The following is a 14309-nucleotide window of genomic DNA, read 5'->3' as shown; positions in this document are numbered from 1 at the left end:
GGAACGAGGAAGAAAATGGCTCTTAGGGTCTGGTGAAGCCATCCCAATAACATCTCTTCTGATGGAGAGGATACTGGGAGACCCATGCATGTGGCATTCTTCTGGCAATCACAAAGTTAGTGTATAGGAACCCACATCACTCTCTAGCCTGGAGGAAGGGGACTGTCACTGTTTACCACAGAGCTCCTTGGCCAGTGCCGGCTCGATTTTGCAGGCCCTTAGGCAAGGCACCCTCAATGGCCCCCTGCCTCACTGAGTCTACCTTCTCACCCTCATTGTCAAAAGCTAATATTGTTCCTCTATCTCATCATTGCTACCACTTGCTTGCTTTTCAGGCAGAGAGACAGTGGTCAAGTAGGCAGTGGCATCACCTGCTCCTGCTTTTCATCATTGTCTGGGTCTGAGCAAGAGGCAGTTGTACAATTTTTATACTTTTTGGTATGTTTTTATGTAAACTGCTTGGAGGTTCTAGGATGTCAAGCGGTATAGAAGCAGCTTAAATAAATAAAATAAACAAGCAAATTGCAAGGAGGAGGAGGAGGAGCAATTCAAGGGGGCCCTTGCCAGTAAGCCCTTGCCAGTGTGAGGGTCCTCAGCAGGAGCCCAACCATGCATACTCTTGATGCTGGTCCTGTCCCTGGCTGCATCCTACTCACCCTACCCCTAGCCCTGTCATTGCACTGCTAAAAATATAATTTTAGTCTTGTTGGCTACCTTAATGTGACCCTGTGCCCTTGCTGTTTTCCTACTAACACCTTGTTCTAACCAAATCATGAGCAGGCATTTTACATCTGCAATAAGTAGGCCAGCGTTCCCCAACCTGGTGCCTGCCAGATGTGTTGGACTGCAAGTCCTGTGATTCCCAACTAACATGGCCTGCTTTCTGGGAATGATGGGAGTTGCGGTCCAGCACACCTGGGGGGCACCAGGCTGGGGAAGGCCAGCTTGAAGGTTTTGCAGAGCTCTAAAGGGCTTCTCCCTCTCCAACTCAATTCCACCGCCCTGACTCAGGGAAATCTATCTCAAAGACCACAAACCGTTCCTCACCACTGCCAGTGAAATGCCTCTCCTCAAACCTGTGATGATATTAATGTGCTGTGATGCCTGTTCCACCATCAACCCTCTAATACAGACTACTGGCAAAGTGACCTCCAACTCTTTTTTTTTTTCAAGCTGCCACCACACACTCTTGGCCAGCCTGAGTTTATTTTTATTTTTGTATTTAAAACATTTCTTGGCAGCCTTTCATGGCAGAAGCCCTCCTGAGGTGGCTTGCAGCAATAAAATACATAAAAACAGTTAAAATATTAAAAGTGATAAAAACATAAAAACCACAAAAGCCAACAATAAAACCAGCAACAATAATAATGGCAGTAACAGCAACAATAGCAGTCATATCAAGAGAAGGCCATGGTGAAATAATACGTTTTCAAGGCCTTCTTAAAAGCTGCGATGACGGAGCAAGTTGATGGCAACTCTGATGGCAACTTGTTCCAAAGGTGTGGGGCACTGCAGAGAAGGTCCTCTCACGTGCGATCACCCACCTGACTGCTGTCTTAGGTGGGAAAATGAGAAGGGCCTCTCTTTCTGATCTTAAAGTGTGGGCAGGCTGATATGGGAGAACGCGGTCCTTCAAGTAACTTGGTCCCAAACCATTTAAGGCTTTAAAGGTAAAAACCAGCACTTTGAATTGGGCTCAGAAACACACCGGTACCCAGTGCAGCTGGCGCAGTATAGGTATTATGTGATCAAATCACCTCACCCCATGCTCCCACCAATACTCGGGCGGCCGCATTCTGCACGAGATGGAGTTTCTGAACTGTCTTCAAAGGCAGCTCCACATATAGCACATTACAGTAGTCCAGCCTGGACATCACTTGTGTGTGGATAACTGAGGCAAGATCCGTCTTCTCCAGAAAGGGCCGCAGCTGGCATACCAGCCTAAGCTGGTAAAAAACACTCCTGGACAACGCAGCCACCTGGGCTTCCCCAGTTAGCTCAGAGTCCAGGAGGACTCCCAGACTGCGCACTTGGTCTTTCAGGGGGAGTGCAACCCCATCTAAGACCAGTTGTAAACTTCCATCCAAAGTAGTTGGTTTCCCAACCCACACTACCTCCATCTTGTCTGGATTTAAGTTTCAGCTTGTTCACCCTCATCCATCCCAAAACAGCCTCCAGACACTGGTTCAAGAGTTCCACAGCCTCCCCGGGATGTGCAGATGGAAACGGGAGGTAGAGTTGGGAGCAAGTGTGCTTCTCCTGATGTAAGGCACTGTTACTCAGACATCAGGGGGACTGTCACCTAAGTTCCCAGTCTCCAGCTGGTCATGCCCCAACCCATCCATTTTTACTTCCCTGTGGCTCAAAGCCCAGAAACATGACTCAAGCGGTCTATGCGAGTGGGAGGAGAACTATCCTTTTGTGTTTTTTGTCGAAAACTCACTTCAAAACTGCAGATCCAAATTGGTTGGCTACTCTGTGAACAGAATGCTGGACTAGATGGACCCTTGGTCTGATCCAGCATGGCTCTTCTTATGTTCTTATGAAAGATAAGTTTTTATTAAGAATATAATAAGGGAACAGGGGAAAGCAGACTGGCAGCCAAAAATACAAATCAAACAGTACAAATGTGCTAAGCTATGTGAAGCACTGAGAGGAAGATACTCGCAACGTGTAGGGGACACGTCCAATGCACAGCACCCTTGAATGGCCGGAGGGGCAGTACGGTGACCGAGGACGAAAGCAAGACTGGAGAACTGCAGGCCTGGGGGCCAATTTTGACCAACCTGGGGTCTCAGTCTGGGCCTACGGGGTTCCACAAGTGGCCATGCCCCCTTCTCCTGATCCCAGTGAGCCTGTGTACACCAGTTGCTGGGGAACATGGGTGGGAGGGTGCTGTTGCGCTCATGCCCTGCTTGTGAGTTCCTGTGGGCAGCTGGTTGGCCACTCTGTGAACAGAATGCTGGACTAGATGGACCCTTGGTCTGATCCAGCAGGGCTTCTCTTATGTTCTTATGTTCAACCTCCTTCCCCCAACCAGCAATCCTTTGGTGGTTTCCCAACTTTTGTGCAGTCCCCCCCCCCGCCCCATTTTAAAAGCTTGAAATGCCTCTTCCAAGGCTTTCTTACTGGCAGGAAAAGCTTCAGGCTACAATATGCTGGCTTCTGGCTCCCCCGCTTTTGCCTTGGGCCACGCCCACCACTGGAATGCAGCCCCTGAGAGCTTCTCCAAAATGGATTTTGGCCCTGGGGCTGAGGGAGATTCTCCACTCCTGGACTGAAGGGAACCTAGTCTCTTTTCATTATGATTTACCTTGTGGGGGTGGGATGGGACTGCCTAACCTGTTTTGTCAATGGCAAAAGCTGCACATGGGACAGAAGACCTGCTTATCCTCTTTTGGGCTAGGAAGTGCTAATTATAAGGGATGTGTTAACTGGAAAGGAAGGGGCTAACAACCAGGAGATGGGTCTGGCTTCCCATTTTGTGCGGAGCAGGAAAGATGTCGGGTAGACTATGCGAAGACATAGCTGCTCCCTTGTACTTTTCTTAAAGAGACAGATGCTGGGATGATAGGCTGGTGTTACACTTACCTCAAGGAGTAATAGGCTTGGGCGAGGCGCCCCAAAACTCTGTCATCACCCAGCACCAAGACACGAGCCGTGTGCAGTCTTTTCATCGGCGCCATTGGTTCCATGGTGCTGCCACCAGATTTCCGGTGCAGCTTCCCAGTGGGCTTTGCACCTTGCCCACTGCAGCCACTCTGAAGGAAGGCGATGTTATCCAGTGAGGAAGCCCTCTTCTTCATGCAGCCCTTCCTCTGCAACCGGGAGTGCTCAGCCTCCATGGTGCAGGAAGATGGAATGTCATCCCCCGGAGTGGGCAGGTCCCGCTCAATTCCACTGTCGGTGGAAAGCACCGAGAAACGTGTCTGCTCAAAGCAGTCATAGTCTGGCATCATGTCTTGAAACTCAAAGCTATTCAGTTCTGGACTCAGAGAATCCTGTTCACAGGACTGACTTGGTGAACGGAGGAACAGCACCAGCTCCTTCCCTGAAATGAGGAGACAGCCATGAGGTTTCAAGAAGACCATCCCAAAGCTTGAAGCCCAGCACGACATGATGTGGCATTGGGCCAATGATTCAGTGATGTAGTTTTTGTCCACGTCCCCAGGCCAGACTCAGGGCTGGCATCAAGGGTAGGCCTGGTTGGGCACCTGCTGAGGGCCCATACTCCAGCAGGGGCCCACTGACAAGCGCCCCCAGGATTTGCTCCTCTTCACCACTGCAACCTGCTTTTTCACCTGCCTCATGCTCTGGCCCAGGCAACGGTGGTGGTGAGAGAGAGGAGCAGGAGATGCCACTGCCTCCTTGCTCTCTGGCTCTCTGCCTGTCAAGCAAGCAGGTGGTAGCAATGATGGGAAAGAAGAGGAGCGAGAGCAGCTGGTGACAATGGTGGAGAGAAGGTGGACTCACTGAGGGAGGGGGCTCATGGAGGGTGTCTTGCTCAAGCGCCCTTCAAGACCTGCAGCCATCACTGGCCAGATTATTGTGTACTTGGTGCACATATGCAACGTACGTTAATATAATACAGGCAGGCAAGCTCCTGACACAAAAATACCATCTTATTGATTCATAACCTTTTCCTTCAGATGGTTAGAGCTAATCAAAATGTTCAGAGGGAAAAACACATTACCCCCCCCCCCCCGCCTTCTGAGACTGTACAACTTCACAATGCAGGCAGGCAGGCAGGCAATTCCATGTTTAATATCTTCAAATATCTTTGAAAAATAAAGAACTCCCTGCATATAGAAAGGTAGCATGTCAGGGGGAAGATTTCTAGTTTACTGTTCTCCTTGAAAGGCTAATTTTTCTATGGGCCAAACTACATGTTATGATAAGCACACTTTTTTTTTTACAAGGGTGCTTACACTGGCCACTTTTAATATGAAGAAACAGCAGCCATGGTGTCTCAATCTAAAACATGCTTCCAATCTGTATCAAGGTCACACAGTGGTTTCCTTCTGAATATCAATCCCCAGCTGCTACTTGCCCCCAAAGGTGTTATTTGCAGTAAACAGAGCCTCTGAGGACAACCAGGGAGGATTTTTGGAAAGACACCAGCGTGGGGCCCTGAGCCAGACTGGGAGCACTTTTTGTACTGGGGCCCTATGGCTGCTTTTTCTTAAAATAAAAATCGCCAGTTTAAGCACACTTTTAGTTTAAAGACTTACAATAGGAAACAGGTAGTTTGGCCCTATGCGTAAAGGAGGGGGGGTTGGTTTTTAAAACTGATGAGCTGTTTTTGGTACAATAATGGTGTACAATAAAATAATTAAAATACAATAAGGGTGCAATCCTATGCATGTTTAGACAGAAGGAAGTCCTACATTTTGCCTGTGGTGTCTCCTAGTGCCTACAAGGACTCTGCATCCCTGGAATAAACCTGCACTGCTTCTCAGTCACAGAGTCAAAAAGATTAATAGCTCCTCCCAGGTGATATGGGAAAGTTTGCTTTTCTGCTTGTTGGCTGTAGGCCATAATCCATGTCAGAATGCAGGCACTCACAAAGCTGGTCTTCATCTCTCCACAAGTGGAAGCTGATGTTAGGATTGGGTAAAGGAATGCCCGGATTTCTTTCTACTGCAGGCTTCTGCACACCTGTAGGACACGGAGAACTTGTTGTTTATCTACCCATTTTGGGGTGTTCAGTGCAGGCTAGCCAAACAAAAGCAGAGATATAGTACTACACTAGAGGGAGACATATAGGAGATGTGAAAGTGAGCATACATTTTGGGAGACACCGTTGTTCATTGGCATTGCATTGGCCAATGAAGAGCCTCACATCTAGCCCCTTCTAATGGAATTAATGTAGAAAAATGTGGACCAGTTAGCCAGGGGCTAATAAGTGGCAAATGAGCAGCTTCTTTAGGGCCATGAGCAACAGCAGTTTCAGACAGTCAGAAAAATACATGTGTTCGTCAGAAATGCAACTTCTGGTATCTTTTCATGCTGAAAAAAATGTAAGCTTTGTTTAGCACAGCTTCCTGCTGGCCAATAATTAACATTTAAAAGTGCCGTCATGTGACATTAGCATAGGAGAGCAATGATATCCCACACTTAAAGTATTTGTAGGAAACACAGGATTCCTCCCCTTTATTGATTTGGGAACAGGAGTGTGCGCGTGTGTGTGTGTATACACACACATCACCTTGTACTATGAGCGTGTACCCAATTTATACTTTGCACTGTGCCGGTGCAGGGGCACATTCCTTCAAGCAGCCTTCCCCAACCTGTTTTCCTCCGGATGCTTTGGACTTCAACTCCCATCAGCCCCAGCCAGCATGGCCAAAGGTAAGGAATGCTGAGAGTTGTAGTCCAAGAATATCTGGAAGGAACCAGGTTCGGGAAGGCTGCTCCAAAGAGCCATACAACTTCCATCCTTCTCATAACTGGCTTTGAGGTTGGTCCTTTTGGGGGCCAAAGCCTGCAAAAAGCCTGTACAAGGGGTCAGTTCTGAACAGGGCACAGAACTAAGATGTGAGCCTTTGGTTACATAGTTCAGTTCCCATCCCTCAGCACCCGCACCAATGTCCCCATGAAATGGTGCATTGCTTTTTTTTTCCAAGACAGAAGCGAAAGCCCACACGCACCGCTGCAGGTGCTGTGAGAAGTTAAGCCCACAACAGAGAGCACCAGAGGTGCCTAGGAGTCAATGCCAGGAAAAACTTGGAGGCCTCTTTTCATCCCAGTCTCTTAGGGCTACACTTACCTTTCTCTGAAGCACTTAGCAATGTACTGTAGATTTTCCCCAGTTCCTCCACATATTGACTGTACTCTGCACTCTCTCTTCCTGCATGTTCAACGGCTGCCATTACTTGCTGAAAGTAGTGCTCAGTCACATCTAATGGCTTTCCCTGTCACAGGGAGAAGGAGTCAATATTAATAATTGCTGGGATGGAGTTCATAGGCTGCAAAACCCATTTTCTTATTAGTTATATATTTATTTACAAGCAAGCAAATTTAGATCCTGCCCTTCTGTTGTTTTCGCAATATTCAGCTTTCCCACTGGGCAGGTATGAACACAAGCTTGTGAACTTGCAACACCAGACAGCACAGCTATCAGGCTCCTCATAATAATTTTAAAACTTGATTTGTTTGCTTCATTTGAAATGTTTCTTTTTAAAACCTTGCCTTTTATGACTTGGGAAGTAATGTTTCCATTCTGTTTCGTATGCTGCCTCTGTCCCCACCCATACCCCCAACAAATCCTGTTAAAATACCAATAGACAACTTCCTTCAGGATAAGGGGGTGGGGGGTTAAAACCTTCATGCAAAAGCAGGAACATTCGTGAAAACCTGAAATTTGAAATATTGGGCAGTATCCAGTTCAACACTACCACTTAAGTAAATTATATTGACCTGTAGAGCAATGCCAATTGCACTGGCTGCCACAACAGGGATTCTGGGGGAACCTGTTGATCTAGCAAACGCTACTGGTGTTGTGCTAGAAGTTGCTTACGCTAGCACGACATAATTTACATTAGCGGTAGTGTTGAATTGGATACTGCCCATTCTATGCAATGTCGTATCCATTTTACAGGTTTGTCAATCATACAAAGCAGATCAAATCCCACACCCAAATCATTAGATCTTGCTGATCTTCTAAGAGAAAATTATTATTATTTGGAAGTTCTGCAATTCTGTAGTCTATGCATCCTAACTACTTTCTTTAACTGTTTTCTTTAAAATTTTCAGGTTATGTTCAGTCTATGTTCAGAGCCTTTGTTCTCTGTATACTAGAACATTCTATATAAATATAAAGTTATAAAAATAAAGTTATAAAATGCTCCATTCACAAAAATGTCACTCAGTGGCTTGCTTCCAGGTGAATGGGTATAGGATTACAACCTAGAATTGTTTATGATGCCGTCCATCTTTTATCACAATCATTTTTAGTTTCAGAAAGTCTAGAGCAGCTTTCCCAACCTGGTGCCGCCCTTCCAGATGTATTAGATTACAACTCCCAGCAACCCCAGGTTGGGGAATGGCTGTCTCAGGGTAATATACCAAATCTCAGAGGCTGAGTAGCAACAAAGCCTCTAGCTGGGCTTGTATATTTTCAGGAAAACTAACAAAACTACAAGTATCAGCCATTTGCCTGTAAGATTAATTTGTTTCCATCCCCCAATGCAACTTTTTTTTATACAGAAAAAGGTATCTTATCACCATCTATATTTCTGTATTTACATATATGCCAAATGGGACAGGATAGGGAGAAGTCCCTAAGCATACAAGAAGTTCATTTTCCTAACATCTCTGTGGCAACACTGAGCAGCACTCACACATCCCTCCCCAATCCAAGGCCTAGTTGTTTATGGAGTGACTGTATAATGGAAGCCAGTACAGATACTGCCCTCCAGCTAGGAGGCAAGTGACCAGGAATGTCTCCATTTCTCTATAACAATTTGCCTGGAACTGCTGTTTCATATGTCATATTTTATAATTATTGTTGTTACTGTTGATGTTGTTGTCGTTGTTAATAATAATAATAATAATGTGTCTCTTTCTACCACAAAAAGCAGTCTCAAACTGACTTACATACACAAATACAGAAATCCATAATGAATATAACAGAGAGAAAAAACCCAACATCAATATAAACCATAATCTGTGCAGTACTACAAAATGAACACCATAAAAACATAATCTAAAAATAGTACAATACACAACATCTTCCCACCTCCTCTCACAGCCTAGAATGAACACCACAAAAGCATCCCACAACAATTGGGCCATAACTAATGTCCAAATGCCTGATGCCAAAAAGATGAACTACACTTAGTTCAGTTAGGCCACAATCCCATGCATGTTTAGACAGAAAAAAAGTCCTAAAACTGTTGTAGGACTTTTTTCTATCTAAACATGCATATAGAATTGCACCCTTAACCATTTATCAAGTGACCAGACAAAATCTGAGAAACCCAACTTGTCACAACAGTTCCTGATCTCTCGACAATACCTGAAGAAGGCCATGCAAGCTCGTAACATCACAGCGTTCCTTTAACACAGTTTGGAAGGCATGTTCTATCACATACAGCATGCATGACCTGGCACTCTGGAACGTCTGAGCAGCCCTGATTTCATCAATGAGCGCCTGGCACACAGCTTCAGAGAGCAAATCTGGAGCAGCAAACATGAAAACCCTGAGGAAACAAAGAGTTCATATATGTGACCTAAGTAGAAATGATTAACTGAGAAGAATGTATGCACTGGGCAAAACATAGCCCTGGAAGAAAAGCTGTATGTCCATCTTGCAGCAGAACTCTGGTTAACTCAGGGAAATCAGAGCAAGGGTAGCTCTGTACACTATGATTGCACTGGTGTCAGATTGAAGCAAACATGTAACACTGTACCTGTAAAATCATACACATGTACATACCTCTACACATGTGTGCATCTTGGAACCCTCTTTGGGCTAGGACTCCCTGATGCTCATACGTGTTGTTTTTTATTGGGCAGACATGCGTGTATGACGTCCACATCTTATGCCTCTGCTGCAGGAAACACTGGTATAACACTGGCATTTCCTGCAGCAATTACGATGCGGAGAGCTGAGATTATTCCAGCCATTTAGAGGCAACACCAGTGGATTCCTTTAAGTGAGCCTACTGCACAGCCCTCTAGATTCTAGCAATCGGAAGCCACATCCTTTGAGGCATGATAGTTAAAGGCCAGAAATCAGACAAATTCTTAGTGCAACATCTTTGCCACACAGATGTGGTCAAAATGAATGTCCATATTTATCATGATGTGCAGCATACATGATACATGATGTGCATCATACATGATGTGCAACATACAACATGATGGATATTAAAGTCTCTTCATGAAGTTGCATGAAGTTTTGACCATGCACTGCTCTTCTACTCTGTACATAGTTTCCAAGTTCTCTGCCCAGTAATATGAAATGCTAATTTCAGGATGTAACAGACCGGCACATTTCAATGCAGAATTAAACAGGTACATTTAAAAGGCAGGCAGGTTGGAAGCCCAATACTTACTTTTCCTGATAAGGGAATGAGTTATTCTTGAGACTTTGCTCTGCAGAGACCAGTCTTTGGTACAATACTCCTAATGTACAAAATAAACACACATATAGCTATCATAATTTAAAGGTCTGCCATCTGACTGCTGTCGCTTACTGAACAATAGCTACTGCTATCATAATGTAGGTTTAAAAGGAAATCAAGTCCAGAACTGAGAATGCCAGCTGCTGTAGAGCATGACTATGGAAAAGTAATCTCTAAAGCAGACCTAACAAAAGCCACCAAGGTACAAAAGGAACAGTCCACAGATGTGTTTCAACAGCAATAGAGAAGTTGCTGGAAACACCTCCACATGATGGCAAATCCAAATAAACTTATAGAGATACTTCCCAGGAAAATCCTCTGAATCACAAATTTGCAGCAGCACCACATATCCCTGGCTGTGCTAGCATGAAAACGTGACATTATGATCCAAATCATAATATTCCACATAGCTATCATCTCCATAACCATGCAGAAGTGTTCATTAACAAGTTCAACATAGCTAAACTGGCCCCAAAGGCCACTTTATGAATTTCCTCCATGAATAGCACTTTTATTGAAGCCAATGACATACGACATCAGCCTTCTCCAACCTGGTGAAGGCTGTTATGGAAGTAGGAAATCCACAAATATTTGAAATGGCTTCAAATGGAAAGAATTTTGGAGTATTTGCCTTACTGTTCTTAATGAAGCCTTCTTGAAGCAAGGTCCAGAGATAATCATGTAACTCAAATACATGAGATGGAGATGGTCAGGGAAATCAAATACATTGAGATGCCGTATCTTGTTACTTGATCTTGACACCTGATAATGAACTGTAATTATCTACTTTGGGGCAATGAAGTGCAAAGTTGTTCATTCATAATTTGGTCAGTGTACCTGACTGTAGGCCTTTGCGTGGAGAAACATGCCAAAGGGCTGTTTTTACACATCTTTCATGCAGTCTATGCTAAAATAAATGCAGGTTGTATTTCTTGAATGCACAGTTGCAGGTTGCCTTTCTTGAATGAACAGTTCTTTTTTGAGCACTCTAACAAAATAATGGAAGCAACATTTTGTGACGAAGGGCCAATCACTGACTTGGAAAGTGTGAACAATCATTCATTCAAGCATTCTGCTTCCTTTTATTTCCTCCAGAAATGAATCAGCAGCAGGTCCTAGCTGACAAATAGGAGAATACGTCCTAATATTTGGCCAGAGATACTTTTGATGCGTGTGACAGAAAATCCAAAATGGCACCCCACCACCACTCAGTGGTACAAATATAATATATATATAAATAACAAATATAATAAATAAAAATGAGTAACAGTGTAATGGTACCCCCAAAATGGTTGGGCTAGCCCCAAAATTGGTTCTTCTACTTATACAGACACTCACTTCACACAAGACAAATTTCCTACATATGAAGCATGCATGTATGTCTACTTTACTTCATGTACATGCTGGAGGGTAATCCGCCTCCAGTTGGAGCTTCCCACCAATGAATGTATGGGAAGTAGACATGTGTGATTTGTTAAAATATAGAATGGTGCACAAGTAAATGTATTACAACAAAACAGATACCCATGTAGGAAATTTGTCATGTACAAAATGGCTCTGAATTTCCCTTGAAGAAAAGCACATCCAAATGATTCTGGTTTAGGGAGCCAGAAGCTCCATTTCAGAGCATCCAGGACCTCCACACAGTTGACATGGCCAGTTCTGGCCAGGTCAGAGAACTTCCCATGGTCCATAGACATTTGCAGGACCTACAAGCCCAGATCCAGCCTGATCCCTGATCCCCCATTCTCACTGCTCTCCCCACATTCTGGTGCCCACTAGAAAAGGTAAATTAAAGATCATGTAACAGAAGCAAGCAAGTGGAGCACTCCTGCTGGGGAAGGGCGATGCCTCTTTCCCACGAGGGGCACAAAATTGGAACTGATCTTAGCTGACCAGCATGGTCAGCACAAGCCATGTCGTTTGCTTGGCTGGCTTTCTGCAGTGCACACAGGTATGTCCCAAGAGAAATACTTGCCCTTTAGCTGTGACATTGTCCATTCCTCTACTTCTGTGCTACAGCAGGGCTGGGCTGAAAGTAGATTGGGATCTAGGGGTAGATCTCTGGGTGACTTGCAGCGGATCAGCAAGGGTTTCTGACTCCCCATGGTTCAACAATAGTAACAACAATACCATTCCCCACCCCCCCCCACCCCTAAATTAGGCTGCTAAAATGAAGGTGTGGACTTCGGAGTGAAAGGACTGAACTCAGTTCAGTTCTGATACTGAAAACAAATTCCTAGGCTCAGAATGTGCTCTCGGAGACACCCTGTTCTTTAATGCTAGGTGCATGTGTGTTGCTCCTCTAGCTCTCTTGGTGGATTTGGGGGTTCTAGTTAAAAAAAAGAAGAAGCAGGAAGCCTGAGATGTGCTCATCTCTGTGCTACAGCAGTTGGTTTAAGAAGGAGTCTGCTGTTTGGATGTGACCTTTGTTATGATTTATTAGGGAGGGAGGGGAGAAAGACTCGATGGTCTGGGGTTGGACTCGATGGTCTTGTAGGCCCCTTCCTATTATTCTGTGATTCTATGATACCCCGCATTTTGCCCCCTGTTGCCCTAATATGAATTTTTAAAATCTGCTCGGCCAGGATGGGAGACAGGCACCGGCACAGCTTCTAAGACAGACCTTAAAGGTGCAGCACCTGGATAATCTCTCCCATGTTCCTTAGGCAGTGAAGAAATGAATAAATCAAACCAAAAGGAATATGGAATACTGCACACCTGGTATTGTCCGTTCCAGTTTTAGTTGCCGAGCGTAGTCCAGGCCAATGGTGCAGTAAGGTTTGGGCAGAGTGAATAACTTCTTGCATAAGTCATACACTCTTTCATACAGATCATCAGGAATGCAGGGTGCCTGGAGCAGCAAAGGGAGAGGAAATGTCTCAGCAGAAATAACTTATTAGGGGACTTCAAGTCCAGAGGAAAGTTCTAGAAGAATCTACAACAGCGCTGAAGGCCAGCAGCCAAATTCACCCCTGAAATCAATGGAATAATTCCTCTTGGTAATTGAGCCTATTCACACCTGCTGTTGGAATGAATCTGGATTCAGCACTCCAACTGAACAGAGTAAATTAATTATTGGATAACTAATAACATTATTTGATCAAGATCTGTAGGTTTCGTTTTGAAGAGAGTAGCTTTGCAGGATAAATGCGCCTGTTACTTTGTTTGCTTTATTTAGCAGCCTATTTCCATTGTCTCCAGGAATCTTAAATTATCGTAAGAGATATGTGAAAAGAAAGCAGTGGCTAAGATACCCCATGCTTCCTTGTATTTCTCCTCTCCTGTGGGTGAAAAAGCAGCTAGCTTGAGACTTAAATATCCAGAGCTATTTAATAACAGCGTGGACAAATACAAATGCTCTTCCTCTGTCTTAGAGATCTTAGGCTGCAGAATCTAATGACAAAACTAGGAAGCTGAATGAACAGGGGACCTACCCAAAACCCTGGAGGAGTTGTGGCATGCATGCTGCACTGTGGACAAGTATGCAACAAGAATTCAAGCTGAAGTGGGGAGATGGCAGGACAAACAGCCATGCCCACAGATCCTTGTCCCTTGGCCAACCAAGTGTTTGCAGTAGACCCAGTCTAAAAAGCATTCTGAATCTTCCCCTTCTCTGGGACATGGGCCCAGTACTCTTAATGGCCACATCAAGTAGTTTGTCTCTTTCCAGCTCTGGAGACTTATTTTTATTATATTTCTCGGTAAGTGTGAAAGACAGAGGGCATCAAGGAAGAGCAGCAGCCCATTCAGAGCTTAAATGACTTACACAGGTGTACCTCCAGATAATATTTGAACAGCAGTGCTCAGCCTTGAGTCATGTGCTTCTGATCATGTGCAGAGTTCCAAACAGGCTTGAGTTCTGGAACCTTTTTAATGCACTACCACTGGGCCTATGTGGGAAGTGACAATCCCCCCATTTCAACTTTACCCCCATCCCTTTTTCTTCAGATTCCCAAATATGGAGAGGGCATAGATTATTTTTTCCTTTCTATATACAGTAAATCGCTGATGTCTCTGCTCTGGACTTTTCTTCATGCTAGACATGCTTTATGTTCCCTGCTGTTATTAACACATGAATTATGGATGGTGTACACATGCAGACAGCATACTGTAGTGTGATAGAATCTCTGCTTATAAGCAGACTATTTCTCATCTGGATTCCAAAACAGCGTTGTT

The 14309-nt window shown here is 44.7% G+C and overlaps 1 protein-coding gene across 2 annotated transcripts in view; it reads right to left on the bottom strand.

Annotated features, from left to right (window-relative positions):
- The window catches only part of PIK3R6 (phosphoinositide-3-kinase regulatory subunit 6), a 55640-nt gene that overhangs the window by 15667 nt on the left and 25664 nt on the right, over positions 1–14309 (bottom strand). For both annotated transcript variants that reach the window (XM_084838372.1, XM_084838373.1), the window contains exons 8-13: positions 12852–12984; positions 10062–10131; positions 9020–9203; positions 6770–6914; positions 5566–5658; positions 3592–4051 (exon numbers count right to left, since the gene is read on the bottom strand). In XM_084838372.1, the coding sequence (XP_084694498.1) occupies positions 3592–4051; positions 5566–5658; positions 6770–6914; positions 9020–9203; positions 10062–10131; positions 12852–12984 (1085 nt within the window). The remainder of the gene's footprint in view (positions 1–3591; positions 4052–5565; positions 5659–6769; positions 6915–9019; positions 9204–10061; positions 10132–12851; positions 12985–14309) is intronic.

Source organism: Heloderma suspectum, chromosome 2 (genome assembly GCF_057233095.1).
Source record: "Heloderma suspectum isolate Gila_16-S chromosome 2, 16-S_ref, whole genome shotgun sequence".
NCBI lineage: Eukaryota > Metazoa > Chordata > Lepidosauria > Squamata > Helodermatidae > Heloderma > Heloderma suspectum.
Note: the sequence above shows the minus strand (reverse complement) of the source record. Positions and strands in the feature narration are given on the sequence as shown.